General features: G+C 37.9%; 1 protein-coding gene across 2 annotated transcripts in view; it reads left to right on the forward strand.

The window, feature by feature from the left end:
- CHST9 (carbohydrate sulfotransferase 9) overlaps positions 1-20,638 on the forward strand; it is a 199,228-nt gene that overhangs the window by 160,458 nt on the left and 18,132 nt on the right. For both annotated transcript variants that reach the window (XM_011360394.1, XM_011360393.1), the window contains one exon: positions 7,997-8,034. In XM_011360394.1, the coding sequence (XP_011358696.1) occupies positions 7,997-8,034 (38 nt within the window). The remainder of the gene's footprint in view (positions 1-7,996; positions 8,035-20,638) is intronic.

Below are 20,638 nucleotides of genomic sequence, written 5' to 3' on the forward strand. Positions count from 1 at the left end.
ATTTCTAGTTTTCTTCCATACTCTGATCATTCCAGAATAGAATACTTTAATGCCTTGAAATGTGTTATTATTCTTCTTAATCACATTCAAAAACATGGATTAAAACAACCCAGTTTTATTGTCCTTAGCTAGTGCGTCCTGTGATACAAGGGAACGAGAACTAGAGTCATTACTGATGCCAGATACTGTGTTAAGTCCTTTATATACATTAATTCATCGAATTACCGAAACCGATTCAATAATATAAGTATGTTTGTTATCATTATTTTATAGATGAGGAAGCTCAAAGAGGTCGCTTTTGCCCAAGGCCACACAGACAGAGTAAAGAAACTGAGATTCAAGCCCCGACACTCTGATTACAGCAGTGCCCCCTTATCCACGGTTTCACTTTCAGTTACTCGCAGTAAACCACGGCCTGAAAAAATTAAGTGGAAAATTCCAAAAATAAACATGTACAAATAAAAATGTACAAATTTTAAATTGCATGCCGTTCTGAGGAGGGTAATGAAATCTTGCACTGTCCTATCTGTCCTACCCAGGACATGAATCATCCTTTGTCTGGCACCTCCACCTGTTGGTCACTTAGTAGCCTTCATAGTTGTCAGATTGACTATCGTGGTATCACATTGTTTGTGTTCAAGTAACCCTTATTTATTCAGGGCCTAAATAATGGCCCTAAAATTATTTACATAATTTTATATTATGTATATTACTGTAATTGTTCTATTTTATTATCGTTGTTATACATTATTACAAATATATATGCCTAGGGGGAAAAAAAACAGTAAAAAAAGGGTTCAGTACTATCTGTAGTTTCAGGCATCTACTGGGGGTTCTTGGAATGTGTCCCCGGAGGATAAAGGAACTCTGCTGTACTAGTCTCACTCTTGACCATTACCAAAATCTGTGTTCTAGACTCAGCTCTGTCATTAACTTGATTGGTGTCCTTAGATAATCCTAAATTTTCATAAGCACTGGTTGATAAGTAAAGAAATTGGCCTAAATTTTTTCTGCTAGAACTCGTAGTTGCCTTTGTGATATTGTGATTTTTAAGAAATATATACTTGGTCTTCGTACCAGTTCCTCGCACAAAGCTCCTGAAACCTTTATGATGAGAGCAATAAAGTCTTTTGTTATGTTAATGAGGTGACTTTAGGACCTTTCCTTTAGAAGAGGGCTGGTTGCCAGGGGAACTAACCCTAAGATTAGAGGGTTGGAACGTCAGGATCGCATCGGGGTCGCATCCCCCTGACCTCTGGGGAGAGAAGAGCGTCTGGAGGTTGAATCAATTGCCAGTGGCCAATAATTTCATCAACTGTCTTTAAGTAATGGAACCTCTGTAAAAAACCAAAAAGACGGTGAACACATGGGGGTGCTGGGATAGTGGATCCCTCAGAGAGGGCATAGAAGCTCCTTTCTCTTTGTCCATACTTTGCTCTACGCATCTCTACCATCTGGCTGTTCCTGAGTTACATTCTTTTATAGTAAACAGCGATCTGGTAAGTAATATATTTCTCTGAGCTCTGTGAGCCATTCTAGCAAATTAATCAAAGTCAAGGTGGGGATTGTGGAGACCTCCGATCTATAGCACGTGGGTCAGAAACACAAGTGACAACCTGAACTTGCACTGGCATGGGGAGCGAAGGGCAGTCCTGTGAGACTGAGCTCTTAACTTGTGAGATCTAATGTTATCTCTGGGTAGATACTGTCAGAATTGAGTTAAATTTTGGGGTACCCAGTCAGTATCTGCAGAGAACTGAGTTAATTTTTTAATGTGTTAAAGAAAAAACATATTGGAATTGATGTCAAAATTGTAGCCTTTGACTCAAATCCAGGACCAGTGAGAACTTAAGCTCTGAAATCAAACTTCTAACTTGCTACTTCCTGATAGTAAATCCTTGTGTTAGCTTAGAGACAGTGTCTCTTATTCATTGCCGATGAAGTAAAATTTGTGTTCCATTACCTAATGAGGCATCAAATTATTTAAATAAAATACAACTGTTTCCCTAAGTTCTAATTTGGTATTCATTTCCCCCTCTATACTTTAAAATGAGTCTTGGATCCTGTAGCTTCCCCTATAATCTCTCCGCTGAAGATTGCCTCTCTCCTGAGCTCACTTTCTGCCTTCTCCAGGATGTCATAATGGTATTTGAAACTTGGCAAATGCTGAACTGAGCTAATCATCTACCTCTACCCTTACTCACCAAATTTACTTCTTTAAACTGGCCCTATTTCTTTGTTTCCACCTTTGCATTAAAAGCATTTCCTCCCAAGTTAGTTACTTGGGAGGAAAATATTGGTCATCTTTTTGTTGTTGTTGTTCTTTTTTAAAAAATAAATTTATTTATTTAAATTAGTTTCGAGTATACAGTACATTGGTTAGACATGTATAATGTTCATAAAACGATCCCCTCAATTGCTCCCTCAGTCCCCTGGCCCTCCACTTAGCCATCATATTAATGCTAACTGCATTCCCTCTGCCAAGCTCCCCGTGCCCAACTATCAACTACTAATTTGTACTTCTTTAACCGTTCGCCCCATTCTCCCAGCCTCCCAACCCCTCTCCCTCTGTCCATCACCAAATTGTTCACTATATTTGTGAGACTGTTTACGATTAATTTGTTCGTTTTGTTCCTTAGTTACTGCGTATAAATGAAATCATATGGTATTTATCTTTCTCTGTCTAACTTATTTCACTCAGCATAACAACCTCGAGGTCCATCCATGTCATTGCAAATGGTAGGATTTCATTTTTCGTAATGGCTGAGTAATATTCCATTGTATATATGAACCATAATTTCTTTATCCAATTGTCTGTTGATGGGCATTTAGGTTACTTCCATATCTCGACTATTGTAAATTGTGCTGCCATGAATATTGGAGTGCATAGATCTTTACGAATTATTGTTTTGGTTTTCTTTGGATAAATACCCAGAAGTGCAATTGCTGGATCAAAAGGTATACCCATTTTTAATTTTTTGAGGAACCTCCGTACTGTTTTCCATAGTGGCTGTACCAATCTGCAATCCCACCAACAATGTATGAGTGTTCCCTTTTCTCCACATCCTCGCCAACACTTGCTGTTTTTCGATTTATTGATAATAGCCATTCTGACAGGTGGGAGGAGATATCTCACTGTGGTTTTAATTTGCATTTCTCTGATGATTAGTGACCTTGAGCATCTTCATATGTCTGTTAGCTATCTGTATTTCCTCTGTGGAGAAGTATCTGTTTGGGTCTTCTGCCCATTTTTTAATTGGCTTGTTTGTTTTCTGTTGTTGAGTTGTATAAGTTCTTTATAAATTTTGGATATTAACCCCTTATCAGATGTATCATTAGCAAATATCTTTAATTCATTTTTTTCACCATCCTACTGCCCCAGCTCCTTATCTGAATTGTTAAGTCCTCTCTACTCACACCATGTGTCTCATATTCACCTGTATTCTTCAATCTCCTTACCAGTATTCCCCATCCTAAAGCCATAACACTGTTAGATTAATCTTCTGAAAAGTTTTGATCACTCTCTGTCTCAACAATCTTCTAGAGCTCCCTACCATATAAATGTCCAAATCTCTTCTTAAGTATCAAGGGCTCTCCATGATATACACATGTTTTGTCTTGTCCCTATTACTTACTAATATTCAAACAGAACAGTTACTACCCTCTGTGCATATCCATGCATTTCCTGGCTCTGTGCTTTTCCTTCTATATGAAATACCTTTCCTCCAATCTTCTTCTGTTAATATCCTACCCAAAGCAAATGCTGTCTCCTCCATGAAGCCTCCCCAGGTACCCCCACCAAACGTGACCTCTTCTCTTTTTTATTTGTACCAATTCAATGGAAAATTTCAATCTCCCTTATTCTTTTATAGGGCCAAAGAACTTAAGTAACTATAAACAGGTTAAGAGACCATTTGTACTTGCAGCAGTCATAATGCATCAAGGACAAAGACTAAAGGAGTGAAGTTATTTGCCAAACACCATACAGCTTGATAGTGGCACAGTCGGGACTAGAAAAGTCTGAAAGTGAATCCATCACCATTTCTACTATCTCAAAATTTAAATGCCTTTTTTTTTTTTTGGACTTTTTAATCCCCTTTACCCATTTCATTTCTACCACTCCCTGCTCCCTGCCTTTGGAAACCACCAACCTGTTCTCTGTATCTGTCAGCATGGTTTTGGGTTGTTTCTTTTTTATATTCTACATATATGTGAGATCATATGGTATTTGTCTTTCTCTGATTTATTGCAATTAGCATAATGCCCTCAAATTCCATTCATGTTGTCACAAGTGGCAAGACTTTATTCTTTTTTATAGCTGAACAATATTCCATTGTATATGTATACAATATTTTTTATTCATTCATCCATCAATGGACACTTAGGTTATCTTCATATCTTAGCTATTAGAAATAAATCTACAATGAACGTGGGGATACCTATATATTTTCAAGTAAGTGCTTTTGTTTTCTTTGGCTAGATATCCAGAAGTGGAATTGCTGGATCATATGGTAGTTCTATTTTTAATTTTTTGAAGAACCTCTGTACTGTTTTCCATAGCGGCTGCACCAATTTACATTCCTACCAACAGTGCACAAGGGTTCCCTTTTCTCCACATTCTCACACTTTTTATTTCTCGTTTTGTTGATAATATTCATTCAAAAAGGTATGATGCGATGTCTCATTGTGGTTTTGATTTGCATTTCTCTGATGGTTTGTGATGTTGAGCATCTTTTCATGTACCTGTTGCCCATCTGTCTATCTTCTTTGGGAAAATGTCTATTCAGAGCTCTTGCTCATTTTTAAATTAGTTTGTGTTTGTTTTTGTTTTACTGTGGAATCATATGAGTTCTTTATGTATTTTGGATATTAACCCCTTATCAGATATATGATTTGCAAATATTTTCTCTCATTCGTAGGTTGCCTTTTCATTTTGTTGATGGCAATCTTTGCTGCGCAGAAGCTTTTTAGTTCAATGTTGTCCCGGTTATTTATTTTTGCTTCTTTTCACCTTGCTTTTGGTGTCAGATCCAAAAAATAATGACCAAAACTTCCGCTGAGGCGCTTATCACCTGTTTTCATTTCTACTATATCAGAATTTAAATACTTTTTGATCTAACTACCCATTTTACCAATAAATTTCTTACAGTTCCATGATTTTATGTTGTCACTTTTTCGTGTGCGCATATCATGTTTCTTCTACTTTACTTCTACACCTCCAGAGCACCTACCATATCATCCAGAATAGACATGCATCAAAATATCGCTGTAGATGGAATGAGTGAGTTTTGTTAACATCAGAGCATATCCAGGCTTGAGGACAATCTGAAATTCCTTTGGCTTGAAGACTATAGCTGTCGAGACCTCATCTATTCTTTTTTTATTTAACCAATATTTTTTGAGTGGTTCTAGTTACATATTTAAGCCTATAAAATTTCAAAATTTAATTGACTATCCAAATTTTTTTGTAGATAAGGAAAAGAGGTCAGTATTAATACATCTATCTTTGGGGCTGAATTAAATTTTAACTCTAGATGGTTAACTCAAATTCAAATTATTTAACTGTGATTGAATCATCATTTTAGCCACCTCAAACACTTTTTAGAATGAGCTAAGAAATAAATAATCAGCAATTTAATTTTTCAGCTCATAATCATAAAATGTTTGTAGGTACTTTTCTGCCTCTCACACAGGTATATGTGTATACACAGATATGTACACACTCACAATACACAACCCACACATACATACTCAATGCACTTGCAATACAGTTATCTTTGAAAAATATCTAACTACAGCTCCAGAGGAAAATTTTCTGATGGTTGTGAAGAATTAAGTCATTCACCGATATGACAATAATTGTTATTCCTGTCGTCATTGTTATCTAAAGTCCAAATTTGGTGTTTGGCTTTTTCTGCAGTAGAGTTATAAACAATGAATAGCAATTTTAATAATAAAAGGAGATCAAGAGAGTAGCTACCTATGACACCTAAAGATCCCTGTTTCTAGATAGCCGTCAGTGGGAGATAAAAAGCATTTTGGTGGCACTGTTCGGGACGAAGTGGCAGGATAACGTGTCTGCGCTATATATATTAGTACGTGTTCTTATTAGCCATCTGTCATAGAAAAAGACTTCGACCAACAGTTTACATCAAACTCAGACAAAGAAACTGAGGCTTGACAGAGAATGAAATATCAGCACAGAGAGGGGATCCTGAGCTCCCATAATTCACTTAGCCCCTAGGTTCCTGCACTTCTCATCCTTTTTCTTCTCAGTGTTTCAGGGCATTGTTCCTTCAGTTTGCACTAAGTTGGTTGGAGGTAGGCACCGTAGGTTTGATTGATACGGCAATTTGCATCTCAAGGCATCGCTCGATAAATACAGTGCAATGAAAGGCTACTCTCTCACAAGCCAATTTCCCCCTCTGGGCTGACTTTAGAAGCTCATTGATGTCACTTCCTTCCTCAGTCAGCAAGTGAATTTTCTTTAATTCTCAAGACCAGCTGTCCATGCTGTCAACAGAAAGTTATTAAAATTCCTTTAAAGTGAATAAAAATAGCCTAAAAGCAAATGTACTGGGAAACAGGAAAGAATCAGTATGCAAAGTCCACAAACCTCTGAGCAAAATAATGTTGATCCAACCAGAGATTTCAAACATCGTATATTCAAGATGCTAGAAAAAATAATTAAAAGATGCTAAACCACATACTTCTTAATCTTTTATTAGCAATGGCTTATGCAGTTAAAATTTATCCCCTAAATTCCATTCCTTTTTCAAATATGATTTGAATAAATTTGGGGATGACTTAGGTTTTCCTGAAGTGGGATTCCCTCCTTTTTTCTTGCGTCGGACAGGAAACATTTACATCTCCACCAGGCTAAGGCTCTCCGTAAGCAAGAGAAAAAAATTATCATCACAGCGATCATAACCACAAGGCCACAAAATAATTATATAATTGTATGTTTTCATTTATGAGAATTTTAAGAGCTCAATGGAGATGATTTTTCGCATATTTAAATGGCGATGGAAACTCTCTATATCTTGACTGTGTCAATTTCCTTGTAGTGATACTGCGCTATATAGATCTTCCGAATGTTATGGGGTAGAGGGTACACAGGATTGCTCTGTAATGTTTCTTACAAATGCATGTGACTGCACAATTATCTTAATTAAAAATTTTAAAGGACATATTTAATAAAGTGTGTATTTCATACTGAGATGTTCACAGCATATCATAACTGCAATGCCACCAAACTTCTTTCCTCTCTTTCCTGGTGGTTTATTGGTTATTTATTATGATTAAAGACTCTTTTTACTTCTATTTATACATGACATTGATCATTTTCAGGCTATTTTCATAATGACTGAGGTTTATTATTTTAGAATCCTTATTATTTTTCCCTTATGTTGCCTTTATACTTTACTCTGATTTGTTTCTGTCCTCACCAAGATACCATTTATAGAACTGTTGGCTTGTACTTTAATTAATCTCTGGCAGTACTATAACAAGGCATAATGTCTTTATTATCTTCACAGGTACGAGAACGGTTTTTAAAAGTAGCACTTCTGCCATCTGTGCCTTTAAATCTCCTTGTCTAGTCCTCAAGTTTGCATGAGCTCAGTGGCAGTATTAAACTTGAATGGGTTGACATTGTTTGGGAACCTTTGAGTGGATATTGTTCAAATTTTTCTTTGGTCCTTTTCATCTGTCTGTTCACTATTTCTCTGCCAGAGTTTAATACATTCTCTGGCTTCACCCTTCCCGGATTTTCAGTTAGTTTTTTGTTTTCTTTGTCTAAAATGGTTTATTTACATTTTGACTTTTTTCATTCCAATTATTGAAGTGATTGTAAATGTTCATATTGTGATACAAATCCTTGCTCAGAGAGCCCATGATTACTGTTGGAGTTATGAGTGGGAACAGAGCAAAACCATTATTGTATCTTTTTCATTTATATACTTGATGTTAAATTTCTTTTTGCTTTCTCTTTCAGTGACTAGAGAAAAAATCCAAGAACATAGCACCGACCAGGTATTTCCTCACTTCTCATAAACTGTAATATAGAATTTTGCTTTAAATGTTAATAATTAAGCATTTGTAAATGTAAAAAAAATACAAAAGGCATTGCCGATTATTGGGTATGAGCAATATACATATTATTGGTTCTGAAAACATATAAACTGGTCATATGTGGATGACTATGCACTTTCCTTGTCTCCTCTGCCTCATTCCTCTCTCCACATCCTCCCCAAGGATGGGAAACAGGGGAGAGTGGGACTCTGCCAGCTCTGATGTGTACACATCCCTCTGAGCATATCCTGACCTCTGCGTTAATACGATCATGACCGCAAATAGATACTTTTATCTACTTCTCCCTTAACTAAGGTGACTCTTCTCTGTGATTTTCCCAAGTTTTAATTCACCCAGTCACTCCCTCCCAAACGGTTAAGAGCTGAAGCCCTAGCAGTGGAAAGGTACAAGTTAACTTTCCATTCTGGTCTTCAATTTCTACCCGCAGTCAGCCAGTGTCTATCTGTCTGCCTCCTTATTTTCTTATCCAGTCTTTTTACTAATTTATCTTTTATATTTATTGGTAGGTGGAGCCACCTACCAACTTTTTAACGGGCTTGAAACACGCCATCACACGTACACAATGAGAACAGCCTTCACCAAACCCCGTCTTGCTCCACCCCACCTTAGGCCAGTCTAGCTGCAATGTTTCCGAATGCCACCTGTACCACTAGACTCAGAGAAAGCAAACATTGGCCTGTGGCAAATATGCTCAGGTTTCACTCACAGGCACAAATCTCCGTGTCTTGTTGTTGTTCTCCTTTGGTGTAAATTATAACTCACTCTTGCCAAGGAGAAGAGTGAGGGGTACATTTTTCAAAGTCTTCTAATGGGCTTCAAAATAAGTTCCAGTTCTAGTCCCATTGTCATTCCAACCAAATTAAGTTCTAGCTTTAACTAATCGGTGCCAGATGCCCTGTAACTCATCAAGCTTTAAAGTGTGTTAACTCATTTGGCTAGTATACTATACTGCAGATTCACTAAGCAAAATTTAATGTTTATTAGGTGCCAGTTTGCTTTTGAATGTAATTGTAAATAGTGACTCAAAGTAGCAGCCATCATCATACTTGAAATTGCCATCATTGTGCAATGGCAAAATCAGTTAGCCATTTCAAACAGTTTATTTGCCTTTTGAGCTTAGTTTCTTTTCATTGTATTTTCAGTTATTTGTATGTACTCAAGTGGTTTGGGAATGCTAAACAACAGTTAACCATTAAAGTTTATTGCTACCATTTTTTTAATTTAGTCACATAGGGAATACTTTTCTTTATAAAGAGAACTATTTTCTTTATTAACTTAAGAAGTTAAAGGAGTTGGTCAAGAAATATATTAAGCCTACTTCTTAGGGACATATTTCATTTCCTGTATTTTCCTTCTTTCTACATTTGGCTGAATAGAATATGTAGACACCAAAATAGAACACCAAATATTTACCCATAATGTTAAACACTGATTTAATGCCAGATAAAAATCATAATGGTTTCTAGTTCTAATAAGAGAGTGAAATTTTTTGGATTTTCACATAGGAGGTTAGGATCTTAAGTATATTAGTTATATAGTCGTTCTTAGAAGGGATTGTTTTGTGATTCAATTAGTGTCCTCCAGTTGTATTTCTAATTCGACAATGGAATTTCTATTCTTTCTTCTCCTAAGTAGGGAGGTACTCCCCACTCTCAAGAATGCATTGGCAATACAATTTTAAAAAGTATCTTACACCTCCAATTTATCTAAATTTTGGCAAAGAGCCAGGAAATGAAGTCACCCCTCCCCCTTTTGAAATTACTTTGCTACCAAAAGAATTTGGCTCTTACAAAACATTTTTGAAAACTCACTTTGGATAATCAATACAGTGTTCGTTATCAAAAAAGAATGTAAAACGGAGCACTGTTGAGCGTTAATCTTGCCCCTAAATCCTTCCCACCGGGCACTATAGATTGTGTAATTAAATTGAAAATGAAAATCGAGTTCTACACACACACACCCAATAAGCAAGCTATGAGTTGCACACCAATGTGAGAAATCAGGGCTGAAGTGGAAGGAAAGCTCTAGCCTACTGGCCAATATCCAGTGTGCGTTTTTAGCCCACAGCTATTTTACCACACCTGAGCTCTGAGAACAAACAACTGTTTGATTTCTCGGAGGAAACGCTGGATTCTTTCCTGTGTAATTCACTGGGGAAATTAGTATGCTTTTTTAAAGTAACTTGTTAATGCAGCTTGTTTACGAGAAGAGGACAAAAATGAGCAGTGAACCGCTTGGCAGCTTATGTCCCAGAATGGGATGAATGCATGACCCATTTTTTTCAGCTGTCTTTTTGGCAGTTCAATCCTGCAACAATTTCCTATCCGAAAATGTCCCTTGTGGAGGTGAAATCTCTGTAAATTTTCTGAATAATTTTTACTATAGTAGATTAAAGATAATAGCTTAAAATACTACCAAAAATATCTTCAAAATCAAATTAGAATATGGGAAAACTGAATGTAAAAACCTTTTAACTTAGCTCTTGGAAACTGCCTTTTTATGTAGTAGACAACTGAAACCTATAGGAAATTAATATTTTCTGTTTATGCCTTTTTGTAGAGTAGATAATTGAAGCCCATAGTGAATTAATATAGCTGGGTGAGAGAGAGGGACACTGAATATGGGGCTCCATTGCTTGTAGAAAGTATTCACAGTTCTGGCACTGGCTATCACAAATGCTTCCTTTCACTGATGGCCCAGTTCAGAGAGAGCCAACACCGTGGGTGCTGTTTGTTACAGCTTATGTATTTTTTTTCCTGGGGCCGCTGTAACAAACTTTTACAAACTGAGTGCTTTCAAACAACACAGAAGTACTGTCTCACAGTTCTGAAAGCTACAAGTTCAAAAATCAAGGTATCTCCAAGGCCATACTCTCCCTGAAACCTATAGGAAAGGACCCTTTCTCACCTCTCTCTCAGTTTCTGATGACAATTGGAAAATCTTGGCACTCCTTGGCTTGGAGCTACATCACTTTCATCACTGCCTCCAACACTTGGCTGTCCTCCCTATGGGTCTCCTTTTATAAGGACACTAGCCATATTGATTTAGGGACCACCCTAATGACATCATCTTACTTGATTACATCTGCAAAGATCCTGTTTCCAAATAAGGTTACATTTACAGCTACCAAGATTTAGGACTTCTACATATTTGTTTGGAGGACACAGTTCAAACCATAACAACCCGGAAATTTCAAAGTCATCTGTACTCCATCTCTCCCTCTAACAACTGAGCTTTTTTTTTTTTAATTAAGTATATTGGAGTGACATTGGTTAGTAAGAGTTATATTTTAAGTTTCAAGTGTACAATTCTATAATACATTATCTGTATATTGCATTGTGTTCTCACCACCCAGAGTCTAGTCTCCATTACCTTCTGGTCTTGTGATTGGAACTGGGCACACTCACCAAGCATTTCTGATGTGACCTCCTGGAGCCTCCCCAATCCAGATTCTCCTTCTCTGCCCACCCATGGTCCCTGCTTCCTCTAGGCCTTCATCTCGCTTGCTTGGTGGCTTTTCACAGCTCTTCTGCCACGATCTCACCACCTTTCCATTCATCTTCCATCCTACTCCACTTTACTTTCTAAAATACCAACCATCTAGCATACTTCCCCTGCCAAAAAACAATAATTAAACAGAAACACCTCCCTCATTTTTAGCAGTAATTATTAATCCCGCCTTGGCATTATAATCGACCATGGAGCTTTGTAGGCACAGGTCCTGAGACTTCACACCCACCCCATCCCAATAAATTCTGGGTCAGTGGTTGGGTTCAGACGTAGCACAACTCTTAGATCAGGCCAAGAGTGTCATATGCTTTAGAAGACCCCAAACATCATAACCAAAAATGCAAACACTTTTCTTTCTTTTCAGCCTCACGTTTTAAATTCTGATGACCAATTCAGTACACACAAAATATTAGAGAGGAACAGGGCAGCTGAATGGAGTCCTCTCATTCAGTAAGGTGGTGTTGAGCTGAGAGATAAAAAGTCAGCCTGTGCCCTTTGAAATCAGAGAAAGAGGGCTGCTTTAGTGTCAAAGTAGTTCCTCTGAAATGCGAGGATGTGTATGCAGACAACGTTTTTCAGGTAACAATACTTGTGCCCTCACCTCTGGAGGTGGGTGGAATGGGTGAGTGTAGTTCCAGGTGATACTTAGAATACCTGTCAATCCCCAGTCAGAAAAGTGAGGCATGAGGTGAGAGACCCTGCCTGCCCACGGACCTGAGGAGCTTTACTGAGTCATCTTAGCCTTGATGGGGGTAAGTCCAGCCACTGCCCAGGATTCCTCTGCTGAGTTCCGCTTCCCCACTCAAGTCCCTAGTGGCAGGCAGGTGGCCCTCAGGAAGAGTGGGGATCCTTTCCCCTCCAGTCCCAGAACAATCTCTTGGGACTGGCTGCTGACTCTGGGAGGAAACAAGGGCCAGATCTCGGGTATCACTTATTTTAAAACTTCTAAATATTTAGATATACAGTATGTGAGCCTCCATGCATACTCTAGGCCTCACAGGTGTTGGAGATGATCCTGCATTAACACCTGCAACTTTTAAAACTGAATGTATGATTGTAATAAAAAGCCAAGATTGAACCCACTTGTCTGTCATCTATAGCAGCAGTCCTCAACCTTTTCGGCCCCAGGCACCAGTGCTCCTATGAGACTCTAATGCCTGGTGATCTAAAGTGGAGCTGAGGCTGTAATGCTAGCACTGTGGAGCAGCTGCAAATACAGATAAAGCTTTACTCGCTCATCTGCCACTCACCTCCTGCTGTGCATCGTGGTTCCTAACAGGCCTCAGACCGGTACCAGTCAGTGGCCCAGGGGTTGGGGACCCCTGATCTATAAGCTAAAATACAAACCTTTGAGTATGAAATCCAAGGCCCTATTACGAACTCATAATTCTTTGGATAGCAGGCTCTTCACCTCCCTAGACTTATTTCCCATTCTGCTCCTTTATATAAAACTATCGGGTCCTATATAACATTGTTCCACTAACATATTCACCCCTTTCCTTGCATGTATGAAATTTACTCATATTCCAAGACTTAACTCAAATACCACCTTTTCCATGAAGCTTTCCTATACCTAAAAATGATCTTTCTTTCTTCAATGCTTCTATATTATTTTTCTGCCCCTTTTCTATAGACCTGCACTTTCGACTCTATAGTCTAATTATTTATATCCCTCTATGATTTTGTCGCTAGATAGTATCATCCTAAATTAGGGAAGAAATCATGTCAGGTTCATTTCTATGTCCACTATTAGACCTTGCACATCATAAACAAACAACCAATTTCTAGTCATATGTAAATGTTTAGCTCACTAAATTATTACTCTAGTAGCCAGAGGAACTATGAAATGTAAGCAGTCTATACCCTGTGCCCTGGACTACTCAAACCTGATGTGTCATTGGTTCTTAGAAGGCAGAAACCAGGTGTTGTCCTTCACCCTCCAGGTGAGGAATTTAAACCAGAAACAGAAGGGACAAACTAAGACTGCACATAGTGTCTATGAATAATGGTCATACAGTTGGGGAATGAAAGAATCCAAGGCCAGGGAGACTGACACATTTATTTCACCTTTGTGTCCACATTCCATAATTGCCTATAGAATGTTAAACCTTATTCTTGGGTCAAGACTTGAGCACCTGACTTTTTCTCAAATGTAAGCATGGCAATGCCATTCACTGCTGTCTGTTCAGTGTAGCATGAACTTTACGCTTCTAAATTTAAAGTGGGATTGCATTACCCTGCACTATTCTTATCAAAATGGCCATGCACTCAAGGAGACAACTTTGACTCAAAGGAAGTTTCTCTGCAAATTCAGCAATAATGGAGCTGGTAAAAATGCCATCCCTTTAATTGACTTCTAAGATTACCTTATAGAATTGGAAGTCGTGCTTTTAAAAAGCTATCCAACTTGTGATTCTTTTTTTTTTTTCAACTTATGATTCTTTTTAAAAATGCTTGAAAGCAAGACTAAAAGGATCAAAAAGTGGTAGCATTAATGGTGGTTAACAAAGAAGGATTTATAAAAGATGTTCTTCATTAAAGGTCAGATGGCTTCATACCCAGAAAACACTTAGGTGTAAATGTCAAAGGCTCACCTCTTTAATCAGAAACCCAGAAAGGTATAATCTTGTGCAAGGGTGTCTGTGGAAATAGACAGTAGACAATAGTCTGTGCAAATATATTGTCATGACAAAGGGAGGAGGATAAAATGGCCCTTGGGTGTTTTAAAAGCATGACTACCAAGAACAAAATAATGGTTGGAATAAAGAAAATTGTTTATTAGCAACACTGCAAGATCTATTAGCAATCAGATAATTCTCACTGAAGCACTCAGAATGCTTCTGAATAATTTTACGACCAATGACTGTGCTAGTCATTCAATGTGCCATCTCGTTTATTTGTCACAACAACTCTGTGAGGATGCATATTTTCATCTCTGGTTTATGCAGGTGGAAACTCAGGCTTGAAAGGTTTAGTAATTTTTCAGATCCTGCTGTGCTTAGCACTAAATTAATAATAAGGGTTAACATTATTATTAAGTGCTTAATGAGCTTTCTGCATGTAAGCATTAGACTAAATTTTACACAAAATTATCTCACTTAACCCTCACAGCAGCAACTCTGAGAGGAAGCTACAAATCAAGGGAGTCAAAGTTAATGAATTTAAGTAGCTTACCTAAGATTGCACACAGGAATGAAAGAAGGGAAACCAGCTCTACAATGTGAGCACCCACCACTATTCTATGCTGCTCTAAATATCGGCAGAGCTGGAATCTGAGTCCAGGTGTATCTCATTCTGAAATCCTTTCTCTTCACTATTGTGCTATCCCACTACTTGTTCTGGAAGTTGTTCTATTAATTATATGATCCCACTTATGACCACCCTAATCAGCACTCAAGTTTGGACACCAACACTGAAGCAATTGGTTATGAGACTCTAGAATACAGATATTTTTGATGTGATAGCTTTTTTTCATAGCATTTTAACAATCAAGATGAGCATATACTCACCCTGAGTTCTGTTGGGCGTTAAATTACTTTTTTAATTACGTGAAAAATCAAGCGAATCTGGTCTAAGAGAAATTCTATTTGTCACCTAAAAAGAGATTAAAAACTGAGCAGTGGGGGTGGAGGGAGGATACATTGGGATGATCTGTTGCCCACTGGCATTTTTTCTCAGCAGAGCCCAGACAGAACTAACATGGACATAGAAGGAGAATTGAAGTAGAAACCTTTATTCTCACCAACTATAAAGTGCTCTCTTATTCTTTTATTTTCCAGAAAGTACCTTACTTCTAAAAACTTTTATAAGTTCTTCACTATTCGTAATAACTGTCATTATATACGTACTCATGTGAGAGAAAATGGGATACTGAAACTGTGTGCTAAAAATGTAGTATCTATTAAAAAGAAGAAAAATAGTTAACTTACTATCTAGTGTAAATGAATCTCAATACCTAAGATGTTGTCACCCAATAAGCCAGTGAAATGTATTCCACGAATGATTTCTAGTCAATCTGTTTCTCTTCTTTTTTCCTCCTCTGAGTTTTTCTAATCATATTCCTCCCTACTTGCTAGCATTTGCACCTGAAGACAAGTGATTGGGTGACTGAAATTTTTTCAGCATAGAAGATTTCATTAGCAAAAACGTTAGCATCATCATTTGAGATTTCGCTCTCAACACATAGCAACAAACCTCAGTAGCCAAGCTGTACTAGCCAGAAGCATAATGAGTAGAGACCCTTCGGCATTCGATAACTCAAACGCCACCTCTTTCACATCTTGAATTAAAACTATGATCAAAATGGGCCAAAGTACCAATTTGTCACCACATTCGAATATACATTCTAAAATATAGTATTTTATTTGTCACTATTTTAACCATGTTATTATTTCTCCTCATGATAAAGAACTGAATAAAAGACTCAAGTGAAAACTTGATCTCTTCTGGAATTGTGTGAAAAAAGCCTTTGAGTCATCATCATTTTGAATGAAAGTTGTTGTTAACATTTAAAAAAATGTGTTCTAAGAAGTAGTGACCAAGGGATCAGAAATATTTCTATAATATACACCTATCATTGCTTAAGATATAGTCTATATAATGATGCTAAAATGGCTATTTCCTTTGTATTTACAAGTTGAAACACTTTTTTAAACCTTTATCAGTTTGAATTTCACTATTTCCAACATTTGGCCACAATACATATTTCCAAAAGTCCAAAAAGTAAAAAATAACAAGTAGTGGTCATTAATACTAAGATGATTCTGTAGAAACTGTGCTATGCATATGGTTTAGACCTCTTGGGGCTGATCCCCATGGACCCATCAAAGATCTTTCCTGATGCGTGTAGATTTTGTGTGTATCTGACTTTTGCTGAGAAAATGCTCCTTGGTCCTCATCACAAACTCAAGAGTGAAAGAAAGTGCCCTGGACAGTTTTTGTACCTCTCATTAGAGAGAGAAAGTAATCACATTTATCTCTTTTATTATGCATAAATTAAAACCAATTTTATTTAAACTTTATTTCGTAAAGTAGCAGTAATCAGAGATCAAATTTCTGGGAGGAAAAGATATACAAACAAGTAGTGAAAACTCGGAGTACCAGTAAGTATCCCATGAAAGCTACCTTGTCTTTATTATCCTTAATGTAGAAAAAGTTATTATCCCCAGAAATGTTATGTTACATTCTGTGGTTGATCATCAAACAAGGGTGGAATAAACAAGATTTTTCTGTTTCATCACTGGTATATGCCTTGCTCAAAATGTATTAAAAGGGAATATTTTCATTATACTATTACTGGATAATTCAATTAGGCCAATGTTCTGTAGATGTAAGAACAATGTAATTTACTATGTTGAATGATTAGCCAATCAGATTTCTCTCATTTTCTAAGGCAATGGATTGACTAAAATGTGACCATAAACAAAATAGATGTTATTAGGCATAATCTACTTTGTAAACAAATGAAATTAATTCTTTGCCTGACCTAAAGCTTTGAAAATTAAAGACCAAAATTGAACACATGCTTCCAATTTTGGTTCTGTTACTAAGATGACACTTAATATAAAAGTTACAATTTAACTTCCCCTCAAGTATTCCATACTCGAGACTAAATGACTCTTAGAAATATGTTCATCAACAGATGGGAGCCACTTATGGCCTCATAAACTCCAAAGCAAGTGAAATTATCTCAGCAAAATAGAAAGATTACAAGAAAGCCTCATCTGGTTATCTCAGAGATGATTAATGCATTGCGCATTCGTTCAATGGTGCCATGAATATTGACAGATAATCACCCTTCTTCATAGGAGAGAGATACTGAAGAGACGAATGCTAGTGATATATGTTTTAAATCAATCAATAAGCAATTTCGACATATGCCCTGTGTGGAGAACTATGCTAAGTGCAATGGAGGATGTGGAAGAAACCGCAAGTACAGAGCCTGTTCTAAAGGGATTTTCAAACTTGTAAAAGAAGACGAACACACCTTAAATGCTGCACAGATGAACAGAGAGTGGGTTATTACTTACTTGTTTATTAACTACAGAGTATAGGTAGTATGGGAGTTTGGAGAGATCAACAATCAATGAAAAGTAGCCACAGATGGATCGTAGAAGACTTCAAAAACCGGTTACTCAGATTTGATTCAGCAGGAAGTATAATGTGGTGGCACCGAAAATTTTGGAGTCGAGAAATGACCTCAGGAAAATTAGTATGGCATCTTCTTAAAACCACAGCTCCTACTTTCCTTTTTGTTCCACCTCCACTGGTACCAGCCACTAACCTCTCTTTCCGGGCTATTCTGACTAAATTCTACTTTGACTCTTACCAGCCCCCAGTCCATTCTCCACTTGACCAGCAGGGTGAGCTTTGTAAAATATCAATCATATCATGTTATATCACCCTGTTGAAAACCTCCAGGGGCTTATAATTACACCTCTGATAAAACCCAAAATCCTGTCCATGATCTCCATGATCTGCTCTTCCTACAAGATGTAGTCCTTCCCTTCTCTTGTATCACCGGGCCCTTCTCACCTATGCATCAACCGCACTGGCCTTCCCTCTGCCCTTCCACCATGCCAGGCTTATTGCCATGCAAGGGCCATTGGCACCCACTACCCCTGCCTGAAATGCTCTGCTCGCAGGTCTTGGGTTCCTTCTTGTCATTCAAAGCTCAGTGCAAGCAGCATCTCCACAGGTGGATCCTCCCTGAACATCTATTTAATGTAGTCTCCCTGCCTGTCCCTGCCACTCAAGCTCTAACACATCACTCAGTTTTAGTGTCTACATCAAAATTTTTCTCGTTCATTCATTCATTTACTTGTTCATTACCTACCTTCACTCACAAGAATAGTAAGTACCGTGAGAACAGGACCCCTGTCAAAGTGGTTTACTCCTCTGTTCCTAGCACCATTAAACAGTGAACATATTAGATGCTCAATAAATATTTCTCAAATGAATGCACTGATTAATAAATTCTGCTAGCAGGCTATGACAATAGTCTGGGCATAAAAAAGAAGTGTCTAAGTGATATATTAATGGTGGGAATGAACAGTTTGGTGTGAATAGATGGAAGATGACTAGAGCCTCGTGTCTGAATACGGGAAATGAATAAATAATCGAAGACAAGGATTAAGGTCCCCATGGTGACTGCAAAGGTGATACTTGCAACAGGAATATATAAGTGGGGGTTAAGAGAGAGCTCCATTTAATGAATATAGCTACATATTATATATTGTGTATTTATTCCACGTATTTTTCACAACTCTATTAGGTAGGCATCATTATCTCTGTTTTACAGACGGAAAGTTAAATCAAATACCCCCAAATTGTTTAGTTAGATATTCTCTTCCAGTGAGCGAGGCTGATTTTATAGAAAAGTATTGATTTAAGGTCAACTGATAATTGCAACTAAAGCATGAATTGGAGTGAAAATCTACTAAGTCTGGCCTTGAGTGTTACCTCTTTCCCATTCCACAAGTCGTTGGACTGAAAAGGTGTGGAATATGTGTTTCACAACCTGCCTTGGCATACAGGGCTTCTTTTACACACTGGCCTGGGCACCTGTAGACTGCCAAAGTTTTCCTTCTTATCCTGAAACCACGCAGGTCTTGAAGAAGACACTGAAGAGAAAAGTGACTAGATAAACTTGGAAATGAGATTAGTAGAGCAGAATGGTACCAGTTACCTTGGAGACAACCACCTAAAGGGTGATATAGCCCCTCAGAAACTAACCAAAATGCAGCACACAAAATATCTTTCTGGCCACCCACCTGAACAGTTGTTTCCTAGAACATGGAAACTAGACTTTGCTAAAGATGAGTTCTATGCCAAGGGCCAGGGGAAGAGACAATTCTGCTGATGATTCTGGAGAGTTAGAAGATGCTGTGACTCAATGCTCAAATCTCTTCTTACTCATGACAGGAAATAGACATTTTTCCTCAATGTAAAGATCTCCATGAAGAAGGCATTATAGATCTAGTGTCTCAGTGGTGAAAAGCCATGGGGACCAGGTTCTTTGGTCACTGGCAGTTTACTGGTGTTGAAAGATATCTTTAATTTTTCTCCTTTCATCCCTGATCCAGGCACACAGCTCACATGTGCCCAGTATTATTGTGTTTTTCCAGATAGGCACTGAAATGCCAAGGTATAAAATAAGTTTTTTTAAAGGCCACCATGGATGAAGATAGTGCTACTCCATAACCACCAAGTCTAGATATATGTGTTTCTAATAAGAGAGCAGAGGCAGAAGAGGAAATAAATATGTCATGAAGATAAGGAGCTTTGTTCCAAGGCTGGCATAAAAGCTGAGCAGATGATCAGAATCTCCGTGTGGTTTATGGTGCAAAACTAGAGACCCAAAGTCCAGGCAGCACTAGCTTACATTGTGGTTTTCTAAGAGCACCTTCTTGGCCATGCTAAAGTACTGGGGATTGTTTGATAGAGCATCAGTTCTTGCTACCCAATATACATAATTCAAATTGGAGAAGAGAAGCAACCAAAGGTTGGGTGATGTCCACTCTCCACTCTAACCAGAGTTGACTCAGGCACATTCAGGCACCTCAAGGAGGCTTTGTAGGAAAGATTATATTCATTTGGATCTAATCGAAAGAAAACACTCTCTAATTACAGATGTGATGGCACTGAGCCCTGTGAGGTAAACATGTGTTATACAGATTTGGAGCCTAGATTTTAATCCCAGCTGTAGCAGTTGCCAGTTGTAAGACACATAGCAGGTTTGATGGAACCCTGATCATAACCACCTGACAGAGCTGGGGTGATGATTAATTTGTTTGAGCAGTGCCTGGAACACATGAAACACTCCATGATGCTCATCCAAAACCCACTCTCACTGATCATCCTCTCCCTAGGGCCTTAGTCCAGGAGTTGTCCTTTAAAAGGGACTTGAGCCCTGGCAGGGGTCAAGACAGGCAAACTCACCTCCCTTGCCAATTGGTATAAATACATCCCTCCTTGCTCAAGAGGAAGCATGCTCTCTACATGGGAATCTCAAAAGGTGGGTCATGAGTAGCAG

This window comes from Pteropus vampyrus, unplaced genomic scaffold, assembly GCF_000151845.1.
Source record: "Pteropus vampyrus isolate Shadow unplaced genomic scaffold, Pvam_2.0 Scaffold55, whole genome shotgun sequence".
NCBI classification, from domain to species: domain Eukaryota; kingdom Metazoa; phylum Chordata; class Mammalia; order Chiroptera; family Pteropodidae; genus Pteropus; species Pteropus vampyrus.